General features: G+C 52.3%; 3 protein-coding genes across 4 annotated transcripts; 2 read left to right on the top strand and 1 right to left on the bottom strand.

Moving 5' to 3' along the window:
• The first annotated feature begins 1,724 nt into the window (after positions 1-1,724).
• LOC120680080 (trimethyltridecatetraene synthase-like) lies at positions 1,725-4,175 on the top strand. The gene is made up of 2 exons (XM_039961725.1): positions 1,725-2,896; positions 3,312-4,175. Exons 1-2 carry the CDS (start codon positions 1,964-1,966, stop codon positions 3,945-3,947), a joined length of 1,569 nt encoding a protein of 522 aa, XP_039817659.1. The 5' UTR covers positions 1,725-1,963; the 3' UTR covers positions 3,948-4,175.
• A 6,668-nt stretch (positions 4,176-10,843) lies between these two features.
• On the top strand, positions 10,844-16,465 carry LOC120680092 (keratin-associated protein 5-1-like). The gene is made up of 5 exons (XM_039961729.1): positions 10,844-11,289; positions 13,359-13,411; positions 14,214-14,258; positions 14,336-14,380; positions 15,478-16,465. Exons 1-5 carry the CDS (start codon positions 11,158-11,160, stop codon positions 16,307-16,309), a joined length of 1,107 nt encoding a protein of 368 aa, XP_039817663.1. The 5' UTR covers positions 10,844-11,157; the 3' UTR covers positions 16,310-16,465.
• A 3,319-nt stretch (positions 16,466-19,784) lies between these two features.
• Positions 19,785-22,819, bottom strand: LOC120680105 (serine/threonine-protein kinase RIPK-like). 2 transcript variants are annotated; one of them, XR_005677472.1, is made up of 5 exons: positions 22,283-22,819; positions 22,044-22,179; positions 21,567-21,703; positions 20,004-20,771; positions 19,785-19,960 (listed from the first exon to the last, which is right to left on the bottom strand). XR_005677472.1 is itself a non-coding variant. In XM_039961737.1 (4 exons), the coding sequence occupies exons 1-4, from the start codon at positions 22,685-22,687 to the stop codon at positions 20,073-20,075; spliced, it is 1,377 nt and encodes a 458-aa protein (XP_039817671.1). In that variant the 5' UTR covers positions 22,688-22,819; the 3' UTR covers positions 19,785-20,072. The 2 variants fall into 2 exon arrangements, 1 of the variants encoding a protein (XP_039817671.1); XM_039961737.1 differs by having other exon boundaries at positions 19,785-20,771.
• Between the last annotated feature and the right edge of the window lie 2,117 nt (positions 22,820-24,936).

Genomic DNA, 24,936 nt, shown 5'->3' on the forward strand with positions numbered 1-24,936 from the left:
ATAAAGATCAATGTTGATGGAGCCTTCTCAGAGGCCTCGGGGGAGGCTGGCATTGGTGTGATAATCAGGAACCATTTGGGACAGGTTATACTGTCTGCAGGGAAGTATATCGATGGTGGAGGTTCGGCGGAGCAGGTAGAGGCGTTGGAGTGCAGGGAGGGTCTGACTCTTGCTGCAGATTGGTCCCCCAGTCCGGCTATTGTGGAATCGGACTGTGCTACGGTAATTAAGTACCTCACTAGCCCAGAGTCCCAGCGATCACCCTCCACCTTCTTCATCCAAGAGGCGCTGGAGGAAGCAGGAAAATTGCCGGCGGTGAAGTTCCGCCATGAAAGTAGAGTGCAAAATGGTGTTGCCCATGAGCTAGCGCATATGGCCAAGCGTCTTCGTCATAGCGCTGTGTGGAGAGAGCGTGTTCCGGACTGTGTGGAGCAGTTGTATGCTCAAGATGTAAACTCCTCTATTATTTGATAATAAAGCTCTCTCCTTTCTCGCAAAAAAAAGGCACACACACACACAAAATCCCACTTCAAACGAGTTGACGTCTCAGATATACATGGAATATTTGAACCAATTCGGACTGGTCACAATCTGCACATAGTAACGCTTCTGGCTTCTCAATATCTCACACTTTTTTTTTATTTATACATCTCATACTATGCGATGAAAGGGCTTCATCATATACTTCCAGTGCGGAAAGAGGGACCACCATGATTCGTGAAGATTTTTGGTGGAAAGCGTTTGCTGAAATTGGTGCAATTACGTGCTATTTCGCTCTGATATACTGACTGATCATTGACGCCACGCCATGTGGTCATTAACAGTTCGGTGCCTGTGTTCTCCAACTCCAAACCTCATCGCTGAAAAAGACATGGCACAATCTATAGTTCATGTCTTGATATAATTGGCCGCAAAAGTCATCTAGCACATTGTCATCAGAAACACTACTACAAAAAATGATTTACCGCGACCTACCTCCGAGACAGGCAGGAACTTCAACTGCCTCGGTTAATAGTATTGATTAATCGATGTGGTCATTTTTTATTAACCAAGGCGGTTAAAAAATCCGCCTCGCAAAACTTATTAACCGAGACGATCACCATTAAAATGACCGCCTCGGTTAATGGTATTATTTTCGAAAGCGGGCCACTTATAAAGGTCTGCCTTGATTAACAGACCAAACTCAGGCAAGATCCATGTAAGCTCAATTGCTAAGAAAGAGTATATAAACAAGCAAATCCTAACTCTCCCTCCCTCGTCTCCCGGTCCCACCCGCACCACTCCTCTCTCTGTCCACACCTGTGCCCGCCGCCGGCCCCTAACGCCCCCGACACCGGCCCCGGCCCCGGCCCCCGACGCCGGCTGCACCCCTCCCTCCGCCAGCCGTGCCCCTCCCTCCGTCGCGTCCTTGTTCCGAGCGGTCGGTGGCACGCGGGGCGGGCGAGGCCGAAGCGGGCATGGATCCGGCAGCGGGCGGGCCGGATCCGACGGCAGGAGGCAGCGACCTATTCTGCCCATTGGACATGATAATACACTGAGTTGCTTATTTTTTAACATGGTATCACAGCCTAGGATTGCCATTGATCCGGCCACTACTGCTGCCGCTGGCTTGTTGCCAGTGAGCCTCAGGCGGTCGCCGGCAACTCCACCTCTCATAACCCTTCCCCTCCACCCGCAGACTCGCGCAGCCCGCGGCCTCGCGCGCCCGTCCCCGCGCGTGTCCCGGGAGACCAGCGTCGGCGCCGTTCCCTCGTCAAGTTTTCTTTGGCTCAAGTCGTCTCTGATTTCCCCGTCCTTTCCCACCAAGTGATACTGCAGTTTCCGCAAACGCTCCACCCCATCCCCCAGCTTATAAGAAGCCCGAGCGCTCCGGCACCACCTCACCAGCTCAACTCATCACTCGACCACCCACTTCAATCCTTCCATTCCATTTCAGTCACCTCCAGCCGGCGTCGGTGTCCCGATGGAGCTTCCACTTCCACCATGGGCGCCTTTCCTCGGCGTGGTGCTGGCCACCGTGATGCTTCTCAAGGCCGTCCTCGGCCGGCGCAGCCGCCGCGCGTACAACCTCCCGCCGGGGCCCAAGCCGTGGCCGATCATCGGCAACCTCGACCTGATGGGCGCGCTCCCGCACCGCTCCATCCACGAGCTCTCCAGGAAGTACGGCCAGCTGATGCAGCTCCGGTTCGGGTCCTTCCCCGTGGTCGTCGGCTCGTCGGTGGACATGGCCAAGTTCTTCCTCAAGACCCACGACGTGGTGTTCACGGACCGGCCCAAGACCGCCGCCGGCAAGTACACCACCTACAACTACCGGGACATCACCTGGTCCCCCTACGGCGCCTACTGGCGGCAGGCGCGCAAGATGTGCCTCACCGAGCTCTTCAGCGCCAAGCGTCTCGAGTCGTACGAGTACATCCGCGCCGCCGAGGTGCGCGCGCTGCTGCGCGACCTGCACGCCGCGTCTGGCTCCGGCCGCGCCGTCATGCTCAAGGACTACCTGTCCACGGTGAGCCTGAACGTGATCACGCGCATGGTGCTCGGCAAGAAGTACCTGGACAAGGAGGTGGCGGTGGCCGGCGGATCCTCCGTGACCACGCCGGAGGAGTTCAAGTGGATGCTCGACGAGCTGTTCCTGCTCAACGGCGTGCTCAACATCGGCGACTCCATCCCGTGGCTCGACTGGATGGACCTGCAGGGGTACATCAGGAGGATGAAGAAGCTCAGCAAGATGTTCGACCGGTTCATGGAGCACGTCGTGGAGGAGCACAACCAGCGGCGGCTGCGCGAGGGGAAGAGCTTCGTCGCCAAGGACATGGTCGACGTGCTGCTTCAGATCGCCGACGACCCTACCCTGGAGGTTGAGCTGAACAGGGAAAGCGTCAAGGCTTTCACTCAGGTGAGTTGTGATCTGATTCCCATCCTAATCTTCTTCCGTAGGATTCTGATTCTCTCCTTTTTCTGTTTTACTGGCATTCATCTGCAAACATTATCTCTTCATCAGAAGATCTGGACATTGTATTATTGCATTTCTCCAATAAAGTAGTAATGACCTTGTCAAACAACTTTAAGAAGGGATCATTAGTCAACCGAATAATGTCGTTAGCAGAGCTACTATGTCGTCCACCTGATCTTAATTAGTTGCCATTGACGAAAATTAGTAGTCCTAATAGGAAGTAGGAACACAAAGTACTAGTAGTCTCTACACGTGGTCAGAATGTCGTCAGATTATCACAATCTCTTAGGGTAACTCATAAACTGCGGCAGCGATCTGACTTAAACCACCATCACGTGTGGGCATGTGGCACGCGCAGGATCTCATCGCCGGCGGAACAGAGAGCTCGGCAGTCACCGTCGAGTGGGCCATCTCGGAGCTCCTGAAGAAGCCCGAAGTCATCGCCAAGGCCCCGGAGGAGCTGGACCGCGTCATCGGCCGCGGCCGCTGGGTCACGGAGAAGGACATTCCCCAGCTCCCATACGTGGACGCCATCGTCAAGGAGACCATGCGGCTGCACCCGGTGGCGCCGCTGCTGGTGCCCCGCCTTGCGCGCGAGGATGCCACCTTCGCCGGCTACGACATCCCCGCCGGCACGCGCGTGCTCGTCAGCGTCTGGTCCATCGGCCGCGACCCCGCGCTGTGGGACTCGCCGGAGGAGTTCATGCCGGAGAGGTTTCTGGGCAGCAAGCTCGACGTGAAGGGGCAAGACTACGAGCTGCTGCCGTTCGGGTCGGGCCGGCGGATGTGCCCCGGCTACAGCCTCGGCCTGAAGGTGATCCAGGTGAGCCTCGCCAACCTGCTGCACGGCTTCGCGTGGAGCCTCCCCGACGGCGTGACCAAGGAGGAGCTGAGCATGGAGGAGATCTTCGGCCTGTCCACGCCGCGCAAGTTCCCTCTCGAGGCCGTCGTCGAGCCCAAGCTGCCGGCACATCTCTACGCCGCCGAGGCTTGATCGATGTGCGCCGCGTGGTTTGTTCGGTTATAGGTGCCGTTAATTTTGCGTTGCTGTGCAGAGTCCACTCGCTGCTCCTGCTGTTGTTAGAGTCACTCTGTAATGTTTCTCTCCAAGCTTGCGTCGTGTGTGGCTTGTCACTATAGTGTGGAATAATGCTGTAACTCAGTTATACCCTTACATCTATATACACAACACAGAAAAATACTCCTAATTATCACAGGTTCAGTATACTATTGTATTTTATTGATGAGCATCTCTTACTACGATTTGCGCAACAAAAGAGGGCACCACGTCATCGGAAAAAATCGAGGCCGTCGATTCGGCAACCAATGGCCAGCGGCTGGCTGAGTCCCTCTTTCCCGTGGCCGCTCCTCGCGGCCGCTGGCCGAGGGCACCCCCGGCCGGCTCCTCGCAGCACCGGCCTGAGCCTCCTCGCGCCCGCAGAGAAAAGTGCAGCGGCCGCGCGCAGGCCGCAGATCAACGCCGCCGCGCGCGGAAGGGTGGAGCTCGATGATGCAGGCCTGCAGCTCGCCGCTGCGACCGCGCCCATGCAACGCCTGCGCAGCGCCGACCGCGCGCCGACCGCGCTGCGGAGAGAGGCTGCCCAGCTCGAGACACCCTGGATGCAGAGCTCGGCGCGGCTCCCGGGGCACTGCTACATTGGGGTCAGAACCGCTTGCCGCTGCTGATCCGACCTGTTGTGGACGTAGGGGAAAACCGGAAAGGAACGCTTGGATGAGAGACGCCATTGAGATGGAGAACATAAGTGAGGAGAGAGGGAGAAAGAGTAAAAGATTCACGAGAGAGTACTCAGTAAGTAGGTGAAGGGGTGTGTACAGCCAATAGAAACACTCGGATTAGAGGCCACGGATCACTGAGATGGTGAGATCCAAGAGACGTGTGTTTCTTTTGAGAGAAGAGTGGAGGGAAGAGGCCGAGAGATGGAGCCGACACCTGTGACCATGCTTTTGGCTTAAGTGCTCAACGTTTACTCCTCTGCCTGCCGGTGACTATGCTCCGCCCGGAGTACCAAGCAAGGCAATAGCATCTCCACTTAGAAAAAAATAATTTATTTTTTGCAAATGGTGCATACGGCTGTCCTACTACCTAGCTTAACATGTACTACCTCCGTATCTAAATATTTGGCCGTTGACTTGAAGCACAGGGTACAACTATAAAAATTTATATTAACTTTTTGGTAAACATTTTATTTATGTGCATCTGGTTAATTAAATCCATTACATTTTTATAAATTAACCCATAGTCCTGATCCTCACTCAATAGTTGCTTTACAAAAATGCTCAGATTTTTAACTAAATCAAATCACAACGTGTTTCATAAAATCAACATTATATGTTCAATTTGAACACCAAAACACACTAAAATCAAAAGTTGTCCAAAATGAAATTTGATCAAAAAATAAAATACTAGAACATAATTGTACATCAAATTTAAAATGCAAATATATACCATGACAATATGAAATTCAAATATATACCAAATGCAAAATCAGGCTGCAAACCACCTACGTGAAAACAACGAAGCGACAGATTTGCCTAACCTATGTTGCCTACAAAAAATTATAGAACTACCTGCATAAAATAACTATTACTCTATATATTAGTTTACGTAGCATCAAAGTCGTAAATAATAATTATAATCTTAGAGTTCACTAAAAAAATAAATTACTAACACATGCGAGAGATCTCAAAATTAACGGATAGGAAGCCGCAGTACCCATCCGACCCATAGCTACCTCAACTCACCAAAGCATACGAAAAATCAGGGGGCCATCTGCAGTGCAAGCAGCCCACACACTGGCCATACGCGGCAACGCCGCTGGCATTTCTAGTTTTTACTGATTTTATAAGCAGAGCTGGTAAACGTTGTGTTTCATCTCAACTATAAATCCGCAGTGTGAGCGGGTTTGGAGATCCTGGAGGTGTTTGTTTTGACGATGGGTGGCCCGTCATCTTTTCAATCCTCGTGCATGTTTTTGTTTGGTACCAGGAATAGAATGAGATGACCTATCTATTTCTCACCCCTCACAAAAACAAGATTAAGCTTAGCAATGAAAATGGGTTTAATAACAAAATTCATGGGATGACTCAAACCAAACAGCCCACTATGTTTTTTTTAGGGATGGAGTCTTATTTTGACATTTTTGCTCTACGCCCATTATCCTAAATTTTAATACTGCTCTAACTTTAGTTTGATCACGAAGCAACCGCCAATTTGTCAGCCAAATTTTGCATTCCTCCTAACTAAAAGTGAGTTATCATCGCCCCACTACTCAAACCAAACTGTTCATTTGACTCCAAAATCATCGGATACAATTTCCAAACAAAGCGAAACTAATAGTCTAATAAAACCACCCATCAAACGTTCTCATTTGCCTACTCATAGAAAGTTCCAGATATAAGCCACGAAACTGGATCAAACTTTAAGGCGTCAAAATCAGAAGTTGAATCTTGGAGTTCCTCAGATCCTCGGTCAAGTTCGCGGTCATCTTGGCGAAGAGGTACCCCGTGACGGCGAAGCCACTGAGGAAGGGCCAGTTTCGGCTCCACTCCCGGCGGAAGAACACCGGCCACGGATCGAAAAGTCCTCATTCCCGGCAGCTCCGCTTCTCGATCTCGTCCCTCTGCCTCCGCCGGGTTCTCGCTCAGATGGCCAGATGGGGATGGACAAGCGGGTGGAATCGATGCGCAAGGTCTCAGCCAGAGGAAGTAGCAGCGGGGCTAGCTTTACCCTTGACACGCACGTCCTAGTGCTCATTTGGAAGGGGGCTCATATACGATAGTTAATAAGTTACTTATAAAGTCCAATAAAATCTATTTAATTAAAAAATGTTGAATTAATATTTAAAAAATAGTGAACCAATATTTTGAAAATATTGATTCAACAATTGAAAAATGTTGAACCAGTGGTTCGAAAATATTGAACTCAACATCTTCTTTCATCTTCTCCAGCTCGGGCGGCGTTGGCGGCGACGTGCGGCAGCAGCAGCGCGCAGCAGTCACAGCAAGCAGCAGCAGCAAGCGGCGGCGATGGCCAGCAGCAGCGCAGCAGCAAGCGGCGGCGTGCGGCAGTAGCAGCGCAGCAGCAAGCGGCGGCGAGCAGCAGCAGGCAGCGCATGGCAGGCAGGTGGACGTGCGGGAAGGGAGCAGGAGGAGAAAGAAGGTTAGGATTGTGAAGATCCAACGGATGAAATAATTTACACGAATTTCAAACACTGAAAGGTGGGGAAGAAAAAATATTTCGAAAGATGTATAGGATTTCCGCATTTGGAAGCACAACAGCATGTCGTTCAGCCCAACTCGCAGAACCCGTCCGAAGACCGTGTGGATTTTCGTTCACTGGGCCCAGTCCGTGGTTCACTAGGCCCAATCTCTAAATATCCTGAAAGCACCAGCCCAGGCCGCCGGGGACTGGCCAGAGGGCCGCCGACCAAACCAAACCCAACGCAACGGCGACGCTGCCACGCAGATGCGTGATGATGCTACTGTAGCGCACAGCACCGTGCACGCGCAACTCGAACTCAAACTACTCCTGTCCTTTTTTTTTTTGAACTCAAACTACTCCTGTCCTGGGGGCACCGTCGCCTGAAACGGATCCGGCGAGGGGTGCGCGCTTCGATCCGCCGGCCGGCCGGGCAGCATTGGCGAGCCTGCCATTCCGTGCCCGCTGGCCAGCAGCTGCAGATCGCAGCGCGCTGCGTGCGTGCGGCGGCAGGGGGATTCACGTGCCGCGGCGCGCGGGTAGCAGGCGCCCTGTGGCCCAGCCGGATGGCGATGGCGATGCCGCTGCCGCCTGCCGGCCTTGCCGCCGCTGCCGCGCGGCGCGGAGCAAAGGCGAGCTCGCAGCAGCGGGCAGCCGGCCCGGCAGGGAGGGGGGCGTGCAGCAGCAGCAGCAGCAGCAGGAGAGGGCTTAATAGCGTGTCCCATCGCACGGCCGGCCAAACCTCGTATCCGCGTCGGGGGGGGGGGGGGGGGGGGGGGGATGCGGTCCAGCGGGATCAAGCGCGCCTCGTGACGAGACAGACAGACAGATCTGGGGAGGCGCAGCCGGAAGCAGTGGCGCCGGGGACCCTGATGGAGGAGCTTTGGCGAAAGCTGCCGAGGCCTGCGCCGCTGCACCTGCGCGGCGGGGTCGCCGCTAACGGTAAGCCCTCGCGCGCTCGATGTGAGTGCCATACTACCGTACTAACAAGTATTAAATAAAATTTATTTATAATTTTTTTTGACAGATGAGTACTAATTTACAAGATGAATCTAATTAATATATGATTTGCTACAGTAATACTATTGTAATCATCCACTAATTATGAATTAATATACTTCATTAAATTCGTCTTGCAGTTTAGCTCTAGAATTCTGTAGTTAGTTTTGTAATCAGACTTTATTTAATACTAATAAATATTAAGATTTTCTTTGATGTGATATAGTCTAAAGTTTAGTCCCTAAAACCAAATAACCTCCTGCCATGAAGGAATGAGCAGCAAAGAGGAAACTATTCTGTGGTATCTCTGGTTCATGACTGTGATGAGAATTTGAATAGCAGGGTTTGTTTTTCAAGTTCTCCACTCTCCATGAACTAATACCTCTTCCTTTTCTTTTAAAAGAATGAGAAAAGGAGAAAAAAGAAACTAAAACATCCAGGAGGACTACACGAGTAGTAGTACTAGGATTGCAGCCCACAGGAAGCAGGCCCATCGGAATCCGCCGCGCCTGCGAGGGGGGGGACAAAGCGCTGCCGCGTCCGCGGTCCGCCTCGCCTCTGCGCCCTCTGGTCCTGCCTGCTTGCGGCGCAGGCGCCGCAGCAGCTGCTGCCGGCCTGCGTGGCGCACGTCAGCGACCCGTTTCCGGCCGTGGATAGGCGTGCGAGCGGAGCGGGTCCGGCGGCCCCACGCCCGCACGCTCCCGTCCGCGTCGGCGGCAGCCCACACGGCGCCAGGAGCTAGGCTCGCTGCCGGGCGGGGCCAACCGGGATGACGTTACGGCGTGGCGCGGCAGGACCACCACGGTCGCGAACGAGCGTTAGCTCGGTTGGTGAGCACTGGCAGTGGCCAGGCCACCCGCGCAGGTTCGAACCCGTCGGGGACGATCCTGGGTGTCGCACCGGGGATTAATCCCAAGCGAGGTTGGAGGGCTCGTGTGTGCAGGTGTGTGTGTGCGTGTGTGTGAGCCCCCAGGCGCGTTCTAAATTTCTCGGTAGCTCATTTGATCCCTCAGTGCTCTGGGTGCTAAAAAAAACCACCACGGTCCGCGGGCACGGCGGCGCGGTTGGCTGTAATGCCGTTTGTACGCCGGGCGAGCCGTTGGTGTCCTCTCTACAAATCTAATTTTGCTGGAACAGCTATCGTAAATCTCGTATCCCATTTACTTGCAGCAACGCGACGTAAAACAGCCGTCGGCCGGCCTCCGGTTCTCCGCACCGCTACGTACCAGCAGAAAGCCCCGAGCTCGCCGCGGGAAGGAACCGCCACGCCTCGGCCGTCCGGCGAGCGCGACGACGCGGCGGCGGGCGCACGCCGGCGGCAGGGGGCGCACCGCGCCGCGTGACGAGCATTGAAACGGGGTGCAGTGCAGGCGGGCAGCTGCTCCGGCGGCGTGCAACCGCTGCTGCTGCTGCGCCGGCGGCGCCGCTGCTCCACAGAGCAGAACAGTGTCGCGCGCGTCGCCGCAGGCCTGCGACGGGGGATGAGGCGCGCCGCCCGAGCGCGCATTGAAACGCCGCGGGCGTCCTTCGCCGGTTGCCTTTTCAAATCGAGCGGGGGGCAGGCCAGCGTCAGCGAGACTCCGAGTCCGAGTGCTGTGGCTGCGCGCTCCGGCCTCCGGGGCACGCCAGACGCCGCAGCGGCAGCAAGGGCCCGAGTGCGGGGCCCGCGCCCGACTGCGTGTGGGCCGGAGGGACGAGACACGCCGTACGGCCCGCGGTACGGGCGCCGCTGACACTTGGGGTGCACGCGAGGCCCCGTGCTGCTCCTCTTCTCTTCTCTTCTCTTCTTTTCTTGGGTGGAGTACCTCTCTGACGGTGGGGCACAGGCGCACCCATCGTGCCGGGGGCCGGGACTTGCCTGTGGGGTCCCAGGGGACCGACGTGGACGTGTCATGGTGGTTGGTGAAGGGAGTTCTTCGCGGCACTGCTTATTGGTGAGCCGGTGTGATTGGGTTGGCCGGGAATGGGGGCGTCGTCGCCGCCGGCGCGGTCCCGTCTTTATCGAAGCTCGGTCGTTCCGTGCAGTCAAGTATTCTCGTAAGCTACCACTCGGGATCCCCGAGCCCGGGCGTGCCGTGCCGTCGATCTCATACGCTGTGCTGTTGCACCAGGTGGGGTCGGAACCTTTTTTTTTCTGTTGGATGATGATCCCAGTGAGTGATCCATGTTTAAGTTCAGGAACCCTCCCTCCGAAAAAGGTGTGGTTGAGGAACAGATCCCCGCTGCAGTCGGCGCCCGGCATGATTTCACCGACGCTTGCATCATGCCCTTGCACTGTGGAGCTCATGACCGGCACCGGAGCCCGGCCTCCGCAACCCCACGCGGCCACGCCAGGTCGCCGGCCACCGGACCCATCATCCCCCCGCCGCCCGAGAAGAGAATGGGAAATGCTCCCGCGAGCAGCGGCGGGCCGGCCCAGCGGCAACGGCAAAGCCCACCCGCGCCCAACCCAACGGCAACGGGAACGCCGTCCGTAATCCCGTACCCATCATCATCGCCCAGCTGCTTAAACCCCGCGGCCCCGCGGGCCCGGGGCCCACCTCGCAGTCGAACAAGACCCCACCCATTAAACCCCAACAGCGTCCTTCCTCTATCATTAAACCCCACGCACTCCCCCCTGCTCTCCCGTTTCTCTCTCTCAACCCCACCTCCCCCTCTGCCATTATTGCCCGCGCAGCCATCCTCTCTCTCTCCCCCTCGCTATATGGGGTCCTGCTCCTCGCTTCCTCATCCAGCCCTCCTCCCACCTCCCCCTGCACCCGTCGCACGCGCGCGCGCTCGTGAGCCGGGCTCTCCGCCTCGCGCGTCCACGCCCGCCCACCACCGCGCCCCGGTTTCCACCTCGCCGCGATTCACACCGCCGCCGCTTCCTCTTCACCGTTACGCTTCGCTAGTGCCGAGCGCCGGGGCTCGTTATTAAGCCGGCGGTGTGGGAGGGAGGTGTACTGCTACTCTGCTAGCCGCCGGCACATGTGAGGTGAGGCCGATGGGGGAGGAGGTGGCGGTGGTGCTGGAGCCGCCGCGGCCCAAGTCGCCGCCGAGGTACCCGGACCTGTGCGGCCGCCGCCGGCTGCAGCTGGAGCTCCAGATCCTCAACCGCGAGGTCGACTTCCTCAAGGTGAGCGTCCCCTGCCGCGGCCGTGTTCCCTCTCCTCCGCCCCCACAAACCCCACTCGGGGGCCGCGCGCCACTCCCTTCCGTCTCCCATTTGACCTGGACCCCATTAAAAAATTTGAAAAATCGCCTGCGGCAGGATCCGATTCGTCCCGCGATCTCCTCTCTTTTTTTTTTCTTTTCTAAGCGGGTGCCAGCGCGTAGAACGAGCAAGTACTAGTACGAGCGCGGGGGAAACGCAGAGTAGTTGATGGGCTGGTTGTTGGTGCGAAATCTGATCGTTGGAGCACGCCATTTATTTCTCCTTCGTTTGGGGATGGGAGCCTAATGCGGAGGGAGAATGAGAGGAGGGCGGCGGATCGCGCGGCGCGGCGGCAGCGCAGTTAACCCGAGGCGCGACAGGCTTGCCCTCTTTGGGCGTGCCCGCGGCTGTACCTCCTGGGCCGTGCGGTTCGATTCTTGGGAGAGAAGAGGGGGAGGCAGGTATGGGCAGTGGTGGCCAGTGGCGCTGGCTCTGGCGCTAGCCGTGTCAGTGCTGCGCGTGGTGCAGCGTGTGGGCGTGTCCCCCCCCCCCCCCCCCCCCCTCGCCTCGCCTCGCCTCGCCTCGCTTCCCGTTCTTGCTTCGCGGACACGCACACGGCATGGCTCGTCAGGCTCAGGCACCATCATGAGGGTTCCTGCAGAGTTGCCGTACTGTATGTACTGTACTGGTGCTTATGGGCTGGGCTGCCACAGTATGGGGCTTTTCATGAGCTGGACTAGAGTTTTTTGAAGGGAAATGAAGGGCTTTTTGACGCCGTGCTCCGCTTTCAAGGAGCAGATTTGCGACGCTGTTCAGATGGCTAAAGTGTAGTACTACTCATAGTACTACTACTACTGTAACTTCTTTGGTGACCAAGTGCGCTTTGGTCGTCTTTTTATCTCCTCTTGCAAGTTCAGTTGCTTTCCCAGCTCAGTAAAGCAGGACTCTCGTTATTAGTCAATTAGTTATGCACCATATTTGAGACTAGAATCAACCTTTAAATCAGTCAGTCGGATGTCTTGAGTTTACTTTTTGTTATCGTAGTAAAGTGATACTGGCTCACTATTTTATTGGTTTTAGACTTTTAGTGTGTTCTACAACATCATGATTGATTTTTTTAAAGATATTTTTATAAGATTTAAACGTTCTCATCTGTTTTTAAAAAAGTCCTACACTGTCAGTCTCACGTATCTAATGTTAGAAAATTCCTTGTTCGACACCAGAAAATTACATGGCTTATCTTCTTGGGTCTTTCTTCTATCTACTATGCACTATACAGCACTACCGTCATTTTTACCAGCAGTTACTGTTAGTTTTTGCTTTAGCCTTGTCAGATTTTTTAAACTAGGACCAAAATGCCCCCTATCCAAATAAAACTGCAGAACACCCCAGGAGACCTCCACGGGCGCCTCTGTGGAGGACCCGACATCCCCTGTCGAAGATTTATTTAGGGTGATGGTGTTTTGACTCAAGGTGAATATTTGAGCATCTAGTAATAATATTGCTTAGTTAATGAAAATAATGGTTAGTTTAGCAATCTTACTGACTTTTGGACTAAATGATGTCGGATCCAAACTCTGCTGCAGATTTAGCTTTCTGTGTATTTTTTAGATCCTGGGCAGGTCAAGGCAAGTACAAAATTTAAGCACTGGTCCTTATCTCAAATGTGCATTAATCAAAATAGGAGTTAAATGTTGCTCTGAATAAATCAAAAGGGTTCATGACTTCATGTACTGCTGCTAGAGGCCCAAATGCTGGTCCGAACTGACAGAGGGCAAAGAAGTCTTCTTGCACATCTGTTAACAGTAGTGCCATATAGCATAAAAGATAGATCCAATGTCAATAAGGAACCATGTAATTTTCTAGTATCAAATAAGGAATTTCCTCCGGAAACTATGTGCAGTGCCATACGTTTAGGAATACCTTTCACTTTATTTCTCTTGCTTGATTTGATCCATTGTACAGATGGCATCGATGTTTTTTGTTAGCACTTTCTCGATTAGCATAGGATGGAAGAACAACATTTGTTTGACAGCAACCTGATTTTGCAGGATGAGCTACAATTGCTTGAAGGAGTTCCACCAGTTTCTAGAAGCTGTAAAGAGTAGGCACTGTCGTCCTTGCTGCATTGCATATTAATCTTGCCATTGGAATATGTTGAAAGTATTTGTGTCTATGATCAAGTTCAAGTCCTAATGTTGAATGACATTTAATTGATAACTTTTAACGCAATTTCACCTTTCTGTTGTGTTTTTTGTCAACCATGTTCAGTTCTTTATCATGAATATTGATGTGAAAATGTTGTTATTGGTATGTATTTCAGTTCATACATTAATCCTATTACATATCAATTTGCTGCACACAGCCTGTTGTTGCTATGCTATTCTCAATTTGAAATTGTACCTGAATGCTGATTTTCTTATATTGTTCTTGCTTGGCTTCAAACTAATATTCACTAAGTAACCACAGACAGCACAATGTTTAGTATATGTTTCATATTTCTCGTGTCTTATTCTTCACTTTTAGCCTGTAGTTCGGTGATCTATTTTAGGTCCCACTACCCCCATTTTTGCAATAAATAGTATTTTGTTCATTTGTTGCTATATTTGGCGTAAGTAGTCAAAATGAATCTTTCTGTGCCCAAAAGTACCTATTATGCACTTACATCATGGAATGTGCACATATATATGCGGTTGAGAAGGCTATTAAATTATTGGTTACTGTTTTCTTCCTTGTAGTGCATGTTACAGCAGTTCTTACAACACTGAGATAGCCCGATTTGTGAGCTATGGAACACCAATATAATTTATATGTAAAATTTGGAACAGTACCGCACATATTTATTGACTGCTTGGAGCAAGTTCTGTTTACATTCTGCTAATGTTCTCTCATTCCAAACCTGTCAGGGTAAATGAGTTTGTTGGCACTAAACAAGACCCCCTACTACCAATGTACGGCCTCTGGACCTTATGTTACAATTACTTTGAAGCATCTGCTATTTCTAAATTGGATTACTTTAATTTTTCAGAGAGAAAAGGAGACACAGATCCTGCCGTCTTTTTTGGTGGATCAGGTGTGTATTCTATTATATTTTCTTCCATGGATTACAAGGCAGGTGAATGCCAATCTTGATAATGTTTCATTTTGGTTTCACCTCTCCAAGAAAAAAACACTTGAAGTGGCAATATATTTGGGTCCTTCAGTAGATGAAAAATGAACAAGCAAACTTATGGCCTGCCGTATTATTTTTCTCCTTTGAGCTTTGAGAATGCAAGTTAATGATATCATTGCATCTCAGTGAGCAAACAAGTAGATTGGGGCATCAGGGAAAAAAAAAACTCGAACATGCAGGAGCGCTGCATATTATAGATTAAGAAGACAGAAATTGTAAATTTGGTGGCTTCATTTAGGAAATTGATGAAAGGGCTTAACATACTTGGTCTTGTTTCCTTGCTAATGGAGCTCATTTACCATCTTATTATGGAACCTATTTTGGTCACTTTGCCTGCATAACATGTGATTAATGGAACTTAAACGCTCAACAAAGTAACTAGCATGCATGGTCACTTTAAGTATCTACAGGTGACCATGGTCGCCTCTTTTTTCTACTGACAGCATTTGTCGCGGTGGTAGTGAAGAACTAAGTCCTTAATATCTTCTCTGCTTTAAAAACATGTTTTTTTCCTTTAAAGAAGAACAAAAGATGTACACATATTCTGTTATCAGACCTGAACATTTTAGTGCATGTTCTGTTTGACCAATACAATCAGATTGTACGCTGAAGCAAAGTGTTTATCTAATTGTGGTACTTAATAGTGGGGTCTGCATAATTTTCAATAAACATTCCATCCATTGCACTATGAAAGCACACTAAGGGATTATTGGTTGCTGAAATTTTTACATCTAACAAATCCTGAAGACTCATTATAGCATGGTGCTTGTTTGCCCTGAACTATTCATTTGCTTAGAATTATTTGTAACTTTTTTCCTAGATCATAAAATGTTTTTCAGTGGCATAATAATACCACTGATTTAACTATAAGATGAAAATTTCTTTTCATGTTCACAGTATTGCAACTCAAGGCATTTGTACTACCCTGTCTTGTAGATACGTAGCAACTCTAATGACTTTCCTTACTGAATATCTGGCACAATTATCTTTTGCTGCAGATCAAAATTGTGCATATGCGTGCCATGGATCTGCTGCTCCTGCCAGTGCTTGCCGAAGTGCAAAAGACCGTGTTGCTTCTATTGTTCTTGTTGTTCATGCCCAGATATGTCTTGCTGCAAGCCGAGCTGCAAATCATGCAACAAGCCGTGCTGCGGACCTAACAGCTGCTCGTGTTGCGATGTGTCCTGCTGCAAACCCGATTGCCCATCCTGTAGTCCGAGCTGCAGCTGCAAACCAAGCTGCGGCTCGTGTTGCCATCCGCCATGCTGCAAACCAAATTGCGGCTCGTGCTGCAAAACAAGCTGCAGCTGCTTCAGGCTCCCCTCCTGCTGCAAGTTACAGCGCAGCAACTGCTGCACCTGTACCCTGCCGAGCTGCTCCGGCTGCAGCCCCTGCGGCGGTTGCAAGGGGTGCTGCTCATGCCCCAGCGACTGCAACTGCAAGCCAAGCTGCGGCTGTTTCGGGTCGCGATGTTGCAGCTGCGGGGAATGCGGCTCCTGCACCTGCTCCGGCTGCTTCAAGTCCTTCAAGTGCTCGAACCTGTTCGGTGGCTGCTGCTCCTGCAAGCAGTGCTTCAAGTGCCAGTCGTCGTGCTGCAAGGGGCCGCCGTCCTGCTGCAAGTGCCAGTCCTCGTGCTGCGAGGGGGAAGACGGAAGCAGCAGCTGCTGCTGGAGGCCGAGCTGCTGCTGCTGGAGGCCGTGCTGCAGCGTCCCGAAGCCGTCATGCCCCGGGTGCTCGTGCGGGTGCGTTTGGTCGTGCAGGAAGTGTACAGAAGGGTGTCGATGTTCCGGGTGCCGGAATCCGTGCTGTGCCACCGGATGCTTGTGCTGAAGTTGAGTTAGATGTTCTCTTGTTTCTTCTTCTTTCTGTGCCTCTTAGATGGCCTTGGGTTTCGTTCGTACTTTGATATATGGGGTGCTGCTTTTTTTCCTGTATAAAAAAATGCCAAATCCTCAGATCAAATTGAAGCGCCAATAATAGTCATCACGTACAAATTGCGGCTGCCTTTTTTTAAAAAAAAATAGGCATATAGTCCATGTATTTCCGCGGTTAGTATTGAAAATTTAAAAAATTACATGTTGTATTCTTACTTTAAGATTATATTTTTTTTTTACCATATATCATTCTATTTATTATCGTAAATTATATTTTATTGTTGATTAAAATAATTCAATTATGATCTACTTATAATAATAATTTGATTTGTTGAGCTTTAATAATATTATGCAAATAATTATTTTTATTTTATTTTGATTAATTGTTGTTTGTTTTAGTTTTTATTAATAGTATATATTTGTAACTGATATATAGATAAATGATATTTTATATTTAATTTTTCATAATGGTATTGGTGAGTGATTTTTAATTAGATACAAGGGTATTTTAGGCTAATTTTTATCATAATGGTAATGGTGTGTAATTTTTATTTTCCTATTTTTCTCTGTTTAATGTGGGAATTTCTAAATTTTGAGAGCGAACTAGATACTCTGTTTGTTGGTCAAATAATAAAATAATAGATAAAGATGGCATGAGCTCTGCCGGTTTGAATCTGCCGAATCTGCATCTGTACCTAGCAGAGTAGGTACGAGTAGGACTAGGACTAGGACCGGTGTTAGCAAAGTTTGGTACTCCGAGACCGAGTCAGTTCGTGGCTGCCGCGGCGCCGGCGGCAGGCGGTCCGACATATATGTAGGAGAGTGTATGTATGCAAACGCGGCAGAGCAGCGCATACACGATACTACGGAGAAACGCGCGCCATGGGCAAACGGCATCGTCAGACCGCCGGCGAAGTGGCCGGCCGTGAGGCCAAGCGTCGAGGTCAGAAGAAGCAGCTATACCTGGCCCTGGACGACTGGGACAAGGGCTACATCATCCACATGGTCGACGTCGACGCCGGGGCGACGGCGGCTGCTGAGCCTGAGCCTCTGCAGCCTCCTCCCTTGCTTCGCCTGGAGGCCTCCAGGGGATGCCACGACGTCCTGTTCGGCGCCACCTGCAGCAAGATCCTGGCCCTGTGGCAGCCAAGGCACAGGACGACCCGCGCCTCGGTGTACGACACGGCGACGGGGTCCGTGCTGGCCGACGGCCCCGCGCACCCGGCCGGGCTGCAGCCCATGCTCTTAGTCGCGGCCGGCTCCGGCGGCCGGCTGCACGCGCTGCACGCCGGAGGGGTGCACTGCTTGGACCTGGACGAGTCGCCGCCCGAGGACCCTTTCTCCTACGCCGCCAAGTTCGAGGCGGACGCCCGGCGGTGGCGCTGGACCAGGGCCTGCTGTCCCCTACGCCTGCCCTTCCTCACCAATGACGGCACGCCCACGCCCGCTCCCTCGGCGCCCATCGCGATCGCCTCGTACGCCGTGCACCCCGACGGCCGCGTCTTCGTCTCCGCCTTCGGGACCTACCACAGGTGCTTCGGCACCTTCTCCCTGGACACGGGAGCCGCCCGCCCGGAGTGGGCGCGCCACAGCGAGTGGCTGCTCCCGTTCCGGGGCCAGGGCCACTACGACCCCACGCTGGACGCCTGGGTCGGCCTCCACTCTCGCGGACACGTGTGCGCCTGCGACGTCCCTCCTCCCCTGCCCGTCGGCGCCGGCGAGAGGCCGCGCCCGGAGTGGAAGCTTGTCAGGGCGGAGGGGCTGTTCGACACGGACCCAGAGGACGGCCCCCTGCGGCAGAGCTTCATTACGCTTGCCAGCATGGGCGACGCGGAGTTCCTCATCCTCGAGCCCCTCACCACCGAGGGACGGGAGCTCAACATCACGCTCTACATGGATCCCCATTTCGATTACACTCTTCGCGTCACCAAGTTCCGCCTGAAGCACGATCGCGAGGGGCAGCTGCGTGAATCGTCTCGCCACCGTGTTGCCCGCTCTTACAAACTGCGCAAGTACGACGATGGCTTTGATCCCCAGGCTTTTTGGTTATGATCGATCAATATAAGTTGGTTGCGTCTTTCGGCAGACATCACATGATTGTACTGTACTACTCCAGTTTTTTTTTTTTTTGAGAGAGAGCTGTACTACTCCAGTTGAGCGGGGGCTCCTCCAACCTTCCGTGCAAAATTGATATCAGGGCCCGGCCCAATTGATAGCAGCTGACAGGCCGGTAAAGCACAGGCAGCAGCGGCCCTGCAAAGCACGGGCACTCCACCACGAATCCACGATGCAGTCCGGAGCTGAGGTTGAACAAATATATTCAGCATTTAGAAAATATTATAGATTCGACATTTCCTCAAGTATATTTAAATATTATGGATAAACTGGTCCAAAATTTTACATGAAATTATTGGAACAGTATATCCAAAATGTTGAAATAATATTTTCAAATGTTGAAACGGTACATTCTGATTCTGATTGTTGATTTTTTTAAGAAAAATATACTAAAATAATTTTATTTTGTGGCATTGGTTTTAAATAAGATGATGGTTCGAAAAGATCTAAAAAGTTATTAACGGTTCATGAAAAAAATCACATTTGAATATTGAAGGTCAAACTAGATTCCATCCACCCCCGGGCCAATCAGCAGCATACACCTGTTCAATCATGCTACCTATTATCTGACGCTATCAGCATCTGATGTATCAGTTCAGCTAGTTTTCCAAATAGTGGACCAAACACTGAAATGAGCAAAATATAAGTAGCACTGGGCAGCCTGTTAACCAGATCATTTGCTTGTGTACAACATCTTTAAGCCAAAAATCTTGCAAATCCATAAATTACAGGCTTGGTTAGAAAAATAATTGTTCTGGTTACAGTTTTGTGTATCGTTGCTAGTTTTGGATGACAACATGAGCTTTTATGTTTCCTGATTTGTTTGAACTCCACTTTAATATATTTAATCAGTAGGGGCTTTCCCCCTCCTGTTTCATTAAAAAAAAGAGCTTTATGTAGCTGCTGCAATATGAGACATATAATATTTTATGAAATCTGTACTATTTCGATTGGCGTAAAGCCTGTTTTATTCATAGTTTCTTAAGCTATTGTTTTTGCCCAAGACGTTTGATCAAAGTTGAAGTACCTTCAGAATATTTTCTTTCTTCAACTGTTAAGTTCTGCCAGAGAAAATATTTTCTTGCCTACACTATTTTCTCCCTATCTCCTCGTTGATGAATACACCGCTGGCCAAATTTATTTTTATTACTGACACAACGTGTGCCCAGTCCAGCTCGCTATTAGTATTAAGTGACGTCATCAACATATTTTTATTCTAGCGCCAGTTTCACTTTACATTATTTTTCTTGTTCCATTCTGTCATTTCACCTATAAACACTTGGCAGGTTTCCAAATATTGGACCAAAAAAACAAAATGAACAAATGAAGCGCCAACCAGCATTGGGTGACTGTTCACCACACTTTCCTTTTACACAACCTCTTTGTGCCACAAACCTTTGCAAAGTCCGAGCCGGACTTTTCATCACACTATTCTTGCATTACCTGTATTTCCTAACACCTAACATCCACTACCGCTATCAAGAAAAAAAAACTAGAATCACAATCTCAGAACTAAACCAAGCCGATGTGACATTGTGTCACATCTCTAGTATATACATGAACCCTTTTTTAAAAACCTACTCGCCACTTCCCGCTCCTGCCTCCTACGGCCCCCTCTCCTGGCGAAGGCTCGACGCCCGCCGCTGCCGACGAAGCGCGTCAGTATAGTCGCCGCCGACCAGCCCTTCCCGGCTGTGGAGCACAATGCCGGCGTGGATCGAGGAGTTGGGGTACTTCTGGCGGTGCCTGTCCTGGTGGCTCCGGTGCTCTAATGGCTGGTGCGGCTTCTCCTCGACCTCCACCTTGACACCTACCACCTTGTCGCCCTCCACGTTGATGGTGAACACGAATGGGCCGGCGGGGAAGAAGTCATCCATTCCCAGCACGGGCTCGAGGGCCTTGACCACCTCCCGCATTGTGGGTCGGGACTTGGGGTTCTGGCTGAGGCACTTGTAGGCCACAATGGCGGCCACCTCAGCGCCCCTGCACGAGTACTGGCACTCGAGGGCCGGGTCCATGACCCTGTAGAGCCTATCAGGGTGCTTGAGGTATGGCCTGGCCCAATCCACCAAGTTCTGCTCTCGCGGCCGCCGTGCGCGGTCCACTGATTGCCGACCCGCGAGAAGCTCGAGCAGCACCACCCCAAAGCTGTACACGTCGCTCTTGGCGGTGAGGTGCCCCGTGAGGATGTATTCGGGCGCCGCGTACCCGTGGGTCCCCATGACACGTGTCGTCACGTGCGTCTCGTCCCCCTGCGGCCCGTCCTTGGCCAGCCCGAAGTCGGACAGCTTCGTGTTGTAGTCCTGAAATCACATCGCATCGCATCAGAAGATTAGCCTTTTGGAGGACAATGTGATACTCGTACGATGCACCGAGATATTAGTGGTCTGATTAATAGCACTGTTTAGCATTGACAGTCCGTGGGGTACTTGTATGGGATAGGCTGACAGTGATGGTTAGGATATTTTGGTTAGGTGGATGATGTGAAGGCAGGATAGAACAGCTAGAGATTTTCTCAAGTTTGGCGTGTATCCAGGAACCTTCCGAGCTCCGGTCAGGTCAATGCTGCGCCCACACCGTACGTGCTGGCAAGGTGTAGTTCAGAAACGTGTGGCGCCGGCTGCTGGATACTGCTGCAGCCTACTCGAACGGTCACTTGGGTGACTCAAATGGTCAAAAAGTTAAAAATAATAAAGATTTGAAAGGTTAAAAGTTTATTCGTGCTGTGGTGGAACCGGGGCCCCGGACTTGTCATTTTCACCTACTGGACAAGTATTTTACGGTCACCAGAGCGACGTGTGTCAGCCTGTTCCGTTTGTTGGTAACTACCGTTTCCAGATGATGAGCTTGCAAAGTCTTGAAAGGTTAAAAGTTTATTCGTGCTGTGGTGGAACCTGGGCCCCGGACTTGTCATTTTCACCTACTGGACAAGTATTTTACGGTCACCAGAGTGACGTGTGTCAGCCTGTCCCGTTTGTTGGTAACTACCGTTTCCAGATGATGAGCTTGCAAAGTCTAGAACTTTTTTTTTTTGAAAGGTGCAAAGTCTAGAACTACCAGTGAACTAGTACGATGGAAGAACAGGGCGCTTCGCTTACCGAGTCGAGCAGGATGTTGGAGGCCTTGAAGTCGCGGTAGATCACCGGAGGGTCGGCGTCGTGGAGGAAGGCGAGGCCCTTGGCGGCGCCCACGGCGATCTTCATCCTCGTCATCCACGGGAGGGCGCCGTTGACGCCTGCAGCGAAAAGGACGTTTCATGTGAGTTCGTTTCCTCCCCGGCATTGACCAAAATATGAAGCAAGAGCATCTAATCTTATGAAGAAATCGGTGTTCCTTTCTCATAAAAAAAATGGCGTTCCTCTGGAAGGCACATTACAGTTCACCTAGCCCTATGACTTCACACAAAAGGAAACAGAGACTGGAGGCAGGGGACAACAAAGACTATCGGTGCCTTGCATGCGCTCTTTTTTTTTCAAATTGGGGAATTTCTTTGCTTGCTGGGCTCAAGAACGACCGGATTAATCAGCACGCGACGGGGTGCAAATTTAGCGGCGTGAGGCGGAGAAAGTGCTCACTTTTGAAGAGGTGGTTCTCCAGGCTCCCGGAGCTCATGAACTCGTACACCAGCATCCGGTGCTCCGCCTCGTAGCAGTAGCCGATGAGCTTCACCAGGTTCTTGTGCCGCAGCTGCCCGAGGAAGAACACCTCGGCCTGCCCAGTTTCACCAAACGAGGATAAAATAATTAGCGTTCCGTCCCGATGGAGGCCGTGCATTGCCCGCGCAGGGGTGGGGAGAGAAAACAACTCTGCTCACCAGCCACTCCTTGTGCCCCTGCGTGCCGCCTTCGAGGTCGAGGTACTTGACGGCGACGTCCTGCGCGCGCAGGCCCGGGCGGAGGCCCTCGGCGACGGCGCCCCGGTAGACGGGGCCGAAGCCGCCGCAGCCGAGGTAGTTGGCGCGGGAGAAGCCACCCGTGGCGGCGCGGAGCTCGGCGCGCGTGAAGGCGTGCAGGTCGGAGCCGGAGAGCGTGAGCGAGAGGTCCTCCGGGGACAGCGTCTCCGACGAGCCGAGGCTCGAGAAGGACTTGCGCGACGACGAGCGCGGGCTGTCCTTGCCCCCGATCCGCCGCCGCCGCCGCGGCGCCGAGTCGTCGTCCTCCACCGCCGCGCTGCCGCCGACGCAGCACAGGAACGGCCTCCACGACTGCGCGCCGGCCATGCCTATGCCTACCGGTTGGCGCTCGAGGAATGCGATTTGTGTCGGGGACCGAGCCGCCCTTGGCAGGCAAAGCAGAGGAGGAGGAGGAGACTGGTGGAGGGACCGGAGAGGAGGCTCTTGGGGTTGGGCAGGAGCGGAGGTTGCCGGGGCTTTATATAAGCGCGCGGGCCGGGCGGCCGGGGAGACGGCAACCGCTGGCACCGACCGGCGCGCCAGCTGCCCAGCCCGGTGGCTGCCGCACGGGCACGGGGGCGGATGGCCTTGACCCCGCCGCGCCCTTGTGGCGCAGACCACCACGCCTACGACTTGGAGCGCGCGCTGCTGCTGGGCTGGCGCGGCAAAACCAAAACCGCGGGTGATGTGACGGCCGCAAACAGGGGACAACGCCGGGATGAAACAGAAGGAAAAGGAAAAAAGGGAAACCCCCCACACCGCTAGACAACAGCAACAACGACGCCGGCGCAGCCCGTAGGGTGTGTGGTGGTAGCTGAAGCTGGGGGACGACGACGTCGACGCAGCGCACTGCAGCGGCGTCGGCGTCACGGGTGCAAAGAGGTCACTCTTAGTCTTAGATGCATCTTCAATTCTTTTTAATTCAAAATTTTATATTACTTTTTCAAACTAAAAAAGATTAGAGGTGGACGTCACCGCTCGTCCGCTCCCACCGGCCTCCCAGGCTGCAATGCAACCGGGTGAGTCACTGACCGTGCTGCGTCACGCTCACCTAGCAAAATATTCCAGGGAGCCAATAGAAAGCCGTGTTTTTACTACTGCTACTGCAACCTGTTGAGAATGTTATCGCTGCCGGTACTGATAGTCAAGCGGTTTTTCGTGCGTGCGACGACAGCCGTGGATTATTAATGGGAGGCAGCAGTAGTTTGCGGTTACTAGGGAAAACTAATCGCATACGATGCCTTGCAAGTTGTGCGGAAGGCCAAGTTAAATAGGGGAGTAGGCAGCTTGGGGCTGGGGCGCGACGAAACTTGCATTGGGCGCCGCCGCTGATTAGCCGGGACGTAATCGCTATGGGGCTGAGCGTTAACGTCAGAACAGTTTTGCAAGCAACCTCAACCATGCGTCGTCGCTTCTCCGATGATGGGTTACTGGTCCAAAACGCTAAAGAACACAAGCTAGTAGTACTAGTACTAAAAATCAGAGGGCGGGCCAGCCGATTAGAGGCTACTAGTTCGTGCGCCTCCTAACCTAATCCTAGTGCCAACTTGGAGAGGGGGCCCCCCCACGGAATGTGGTTCCTGCATAATCTCCTGCTCTCGCTCTCGCTCTCGCGTTCTCTCTCCGTGTGCTCTCCAACGCAGGAATCGCCGGCGGAAAGTCACGTCGCGACGCTCACGTGCCGCATATCCCTGCGCCCCCGCTGGGCAAACGGTTTTCTTCTTCTTTTCTGCTGTTGAGATCTTTTTCTGTCCGTCCGACTGTCCCTGTCCGAGGGAAAGGGAAGGCAAAGCCACCAGTTACCCTATCCTTGCCGCAGGCTAGAGCCATTTATTTTCCTTTCTTTTCTTTTTCAAGAGTAAGAGCGCCATTTTTTTTTTCTAATGGACCACGAGCTAGGCACAGACACCGCAATATGCCGGTATCTGAACCACCCTACACGCGAGATCTCTCGTCCGTTATAGAATTGGGGGGAAGGGTAATATTCTGTCCGCTGCCGCGCAGACAGCTCGGTGATGGGGAATTGAGGGAAACACATCCAACAGTTTGGCATGCAAGGCGCCCATGCAGCAGCCATGCTTCTTTTTTTAAATATAAGGGAGGCAGGGAGCCATGCTGTATTTCTCCATGGAAGTGCTGAACACAAACCGATTTTCCAAGATGTTTTTTTAAAAAAAAATATTTTCCAAGATGTTCGTAGCATCATCATCAAGCACCGGAAACTTCCTCCACGAAAATGGCAGGAAAGGGAACGGAAGCCACAGGTGTTTTTTCGTGCCGGGGTGAGGAAAGAAACGGCGCCGGTCTGCCACGGCGGGTCTCTCCGCTGAACAACTCAGCAGCTGTGATTGCTGGTTAATCGGAAATGATTCGCAGCTCGAGGCTCTGAAGCCTGGGACGCGCCAGGTGGCCGGAGAACGTTTTACTCTAGCCGATTCCCGGCCTCCAATTCCAGGCTCTTCTCTCACGCTTCCCGCCCGGAAGAGGTTAATTCTGTACGGAGTGGAACTTGGCCGTTGGGAAATCAATATTCTGACTCTGAGCAGGGCATGCGGTTTTCTTTAAGCATCAATGTG

The sequence above is a fragment of the Panicum virgatum genome, chromosome 2K, assembly GCF_016808335.1.
Source record: "Panicum virgatum strain AP13 chromosome 2K, P.virgatum_v5, whole genome shotgun sequence".
Classification (NCBI taxonomy): domain Eukaryota; kingdom Viridiplantae; phylum Streptophyta; class Magnoliopsida; order Poales; family Poaceae; genus Panicum; species Panicum virgatum.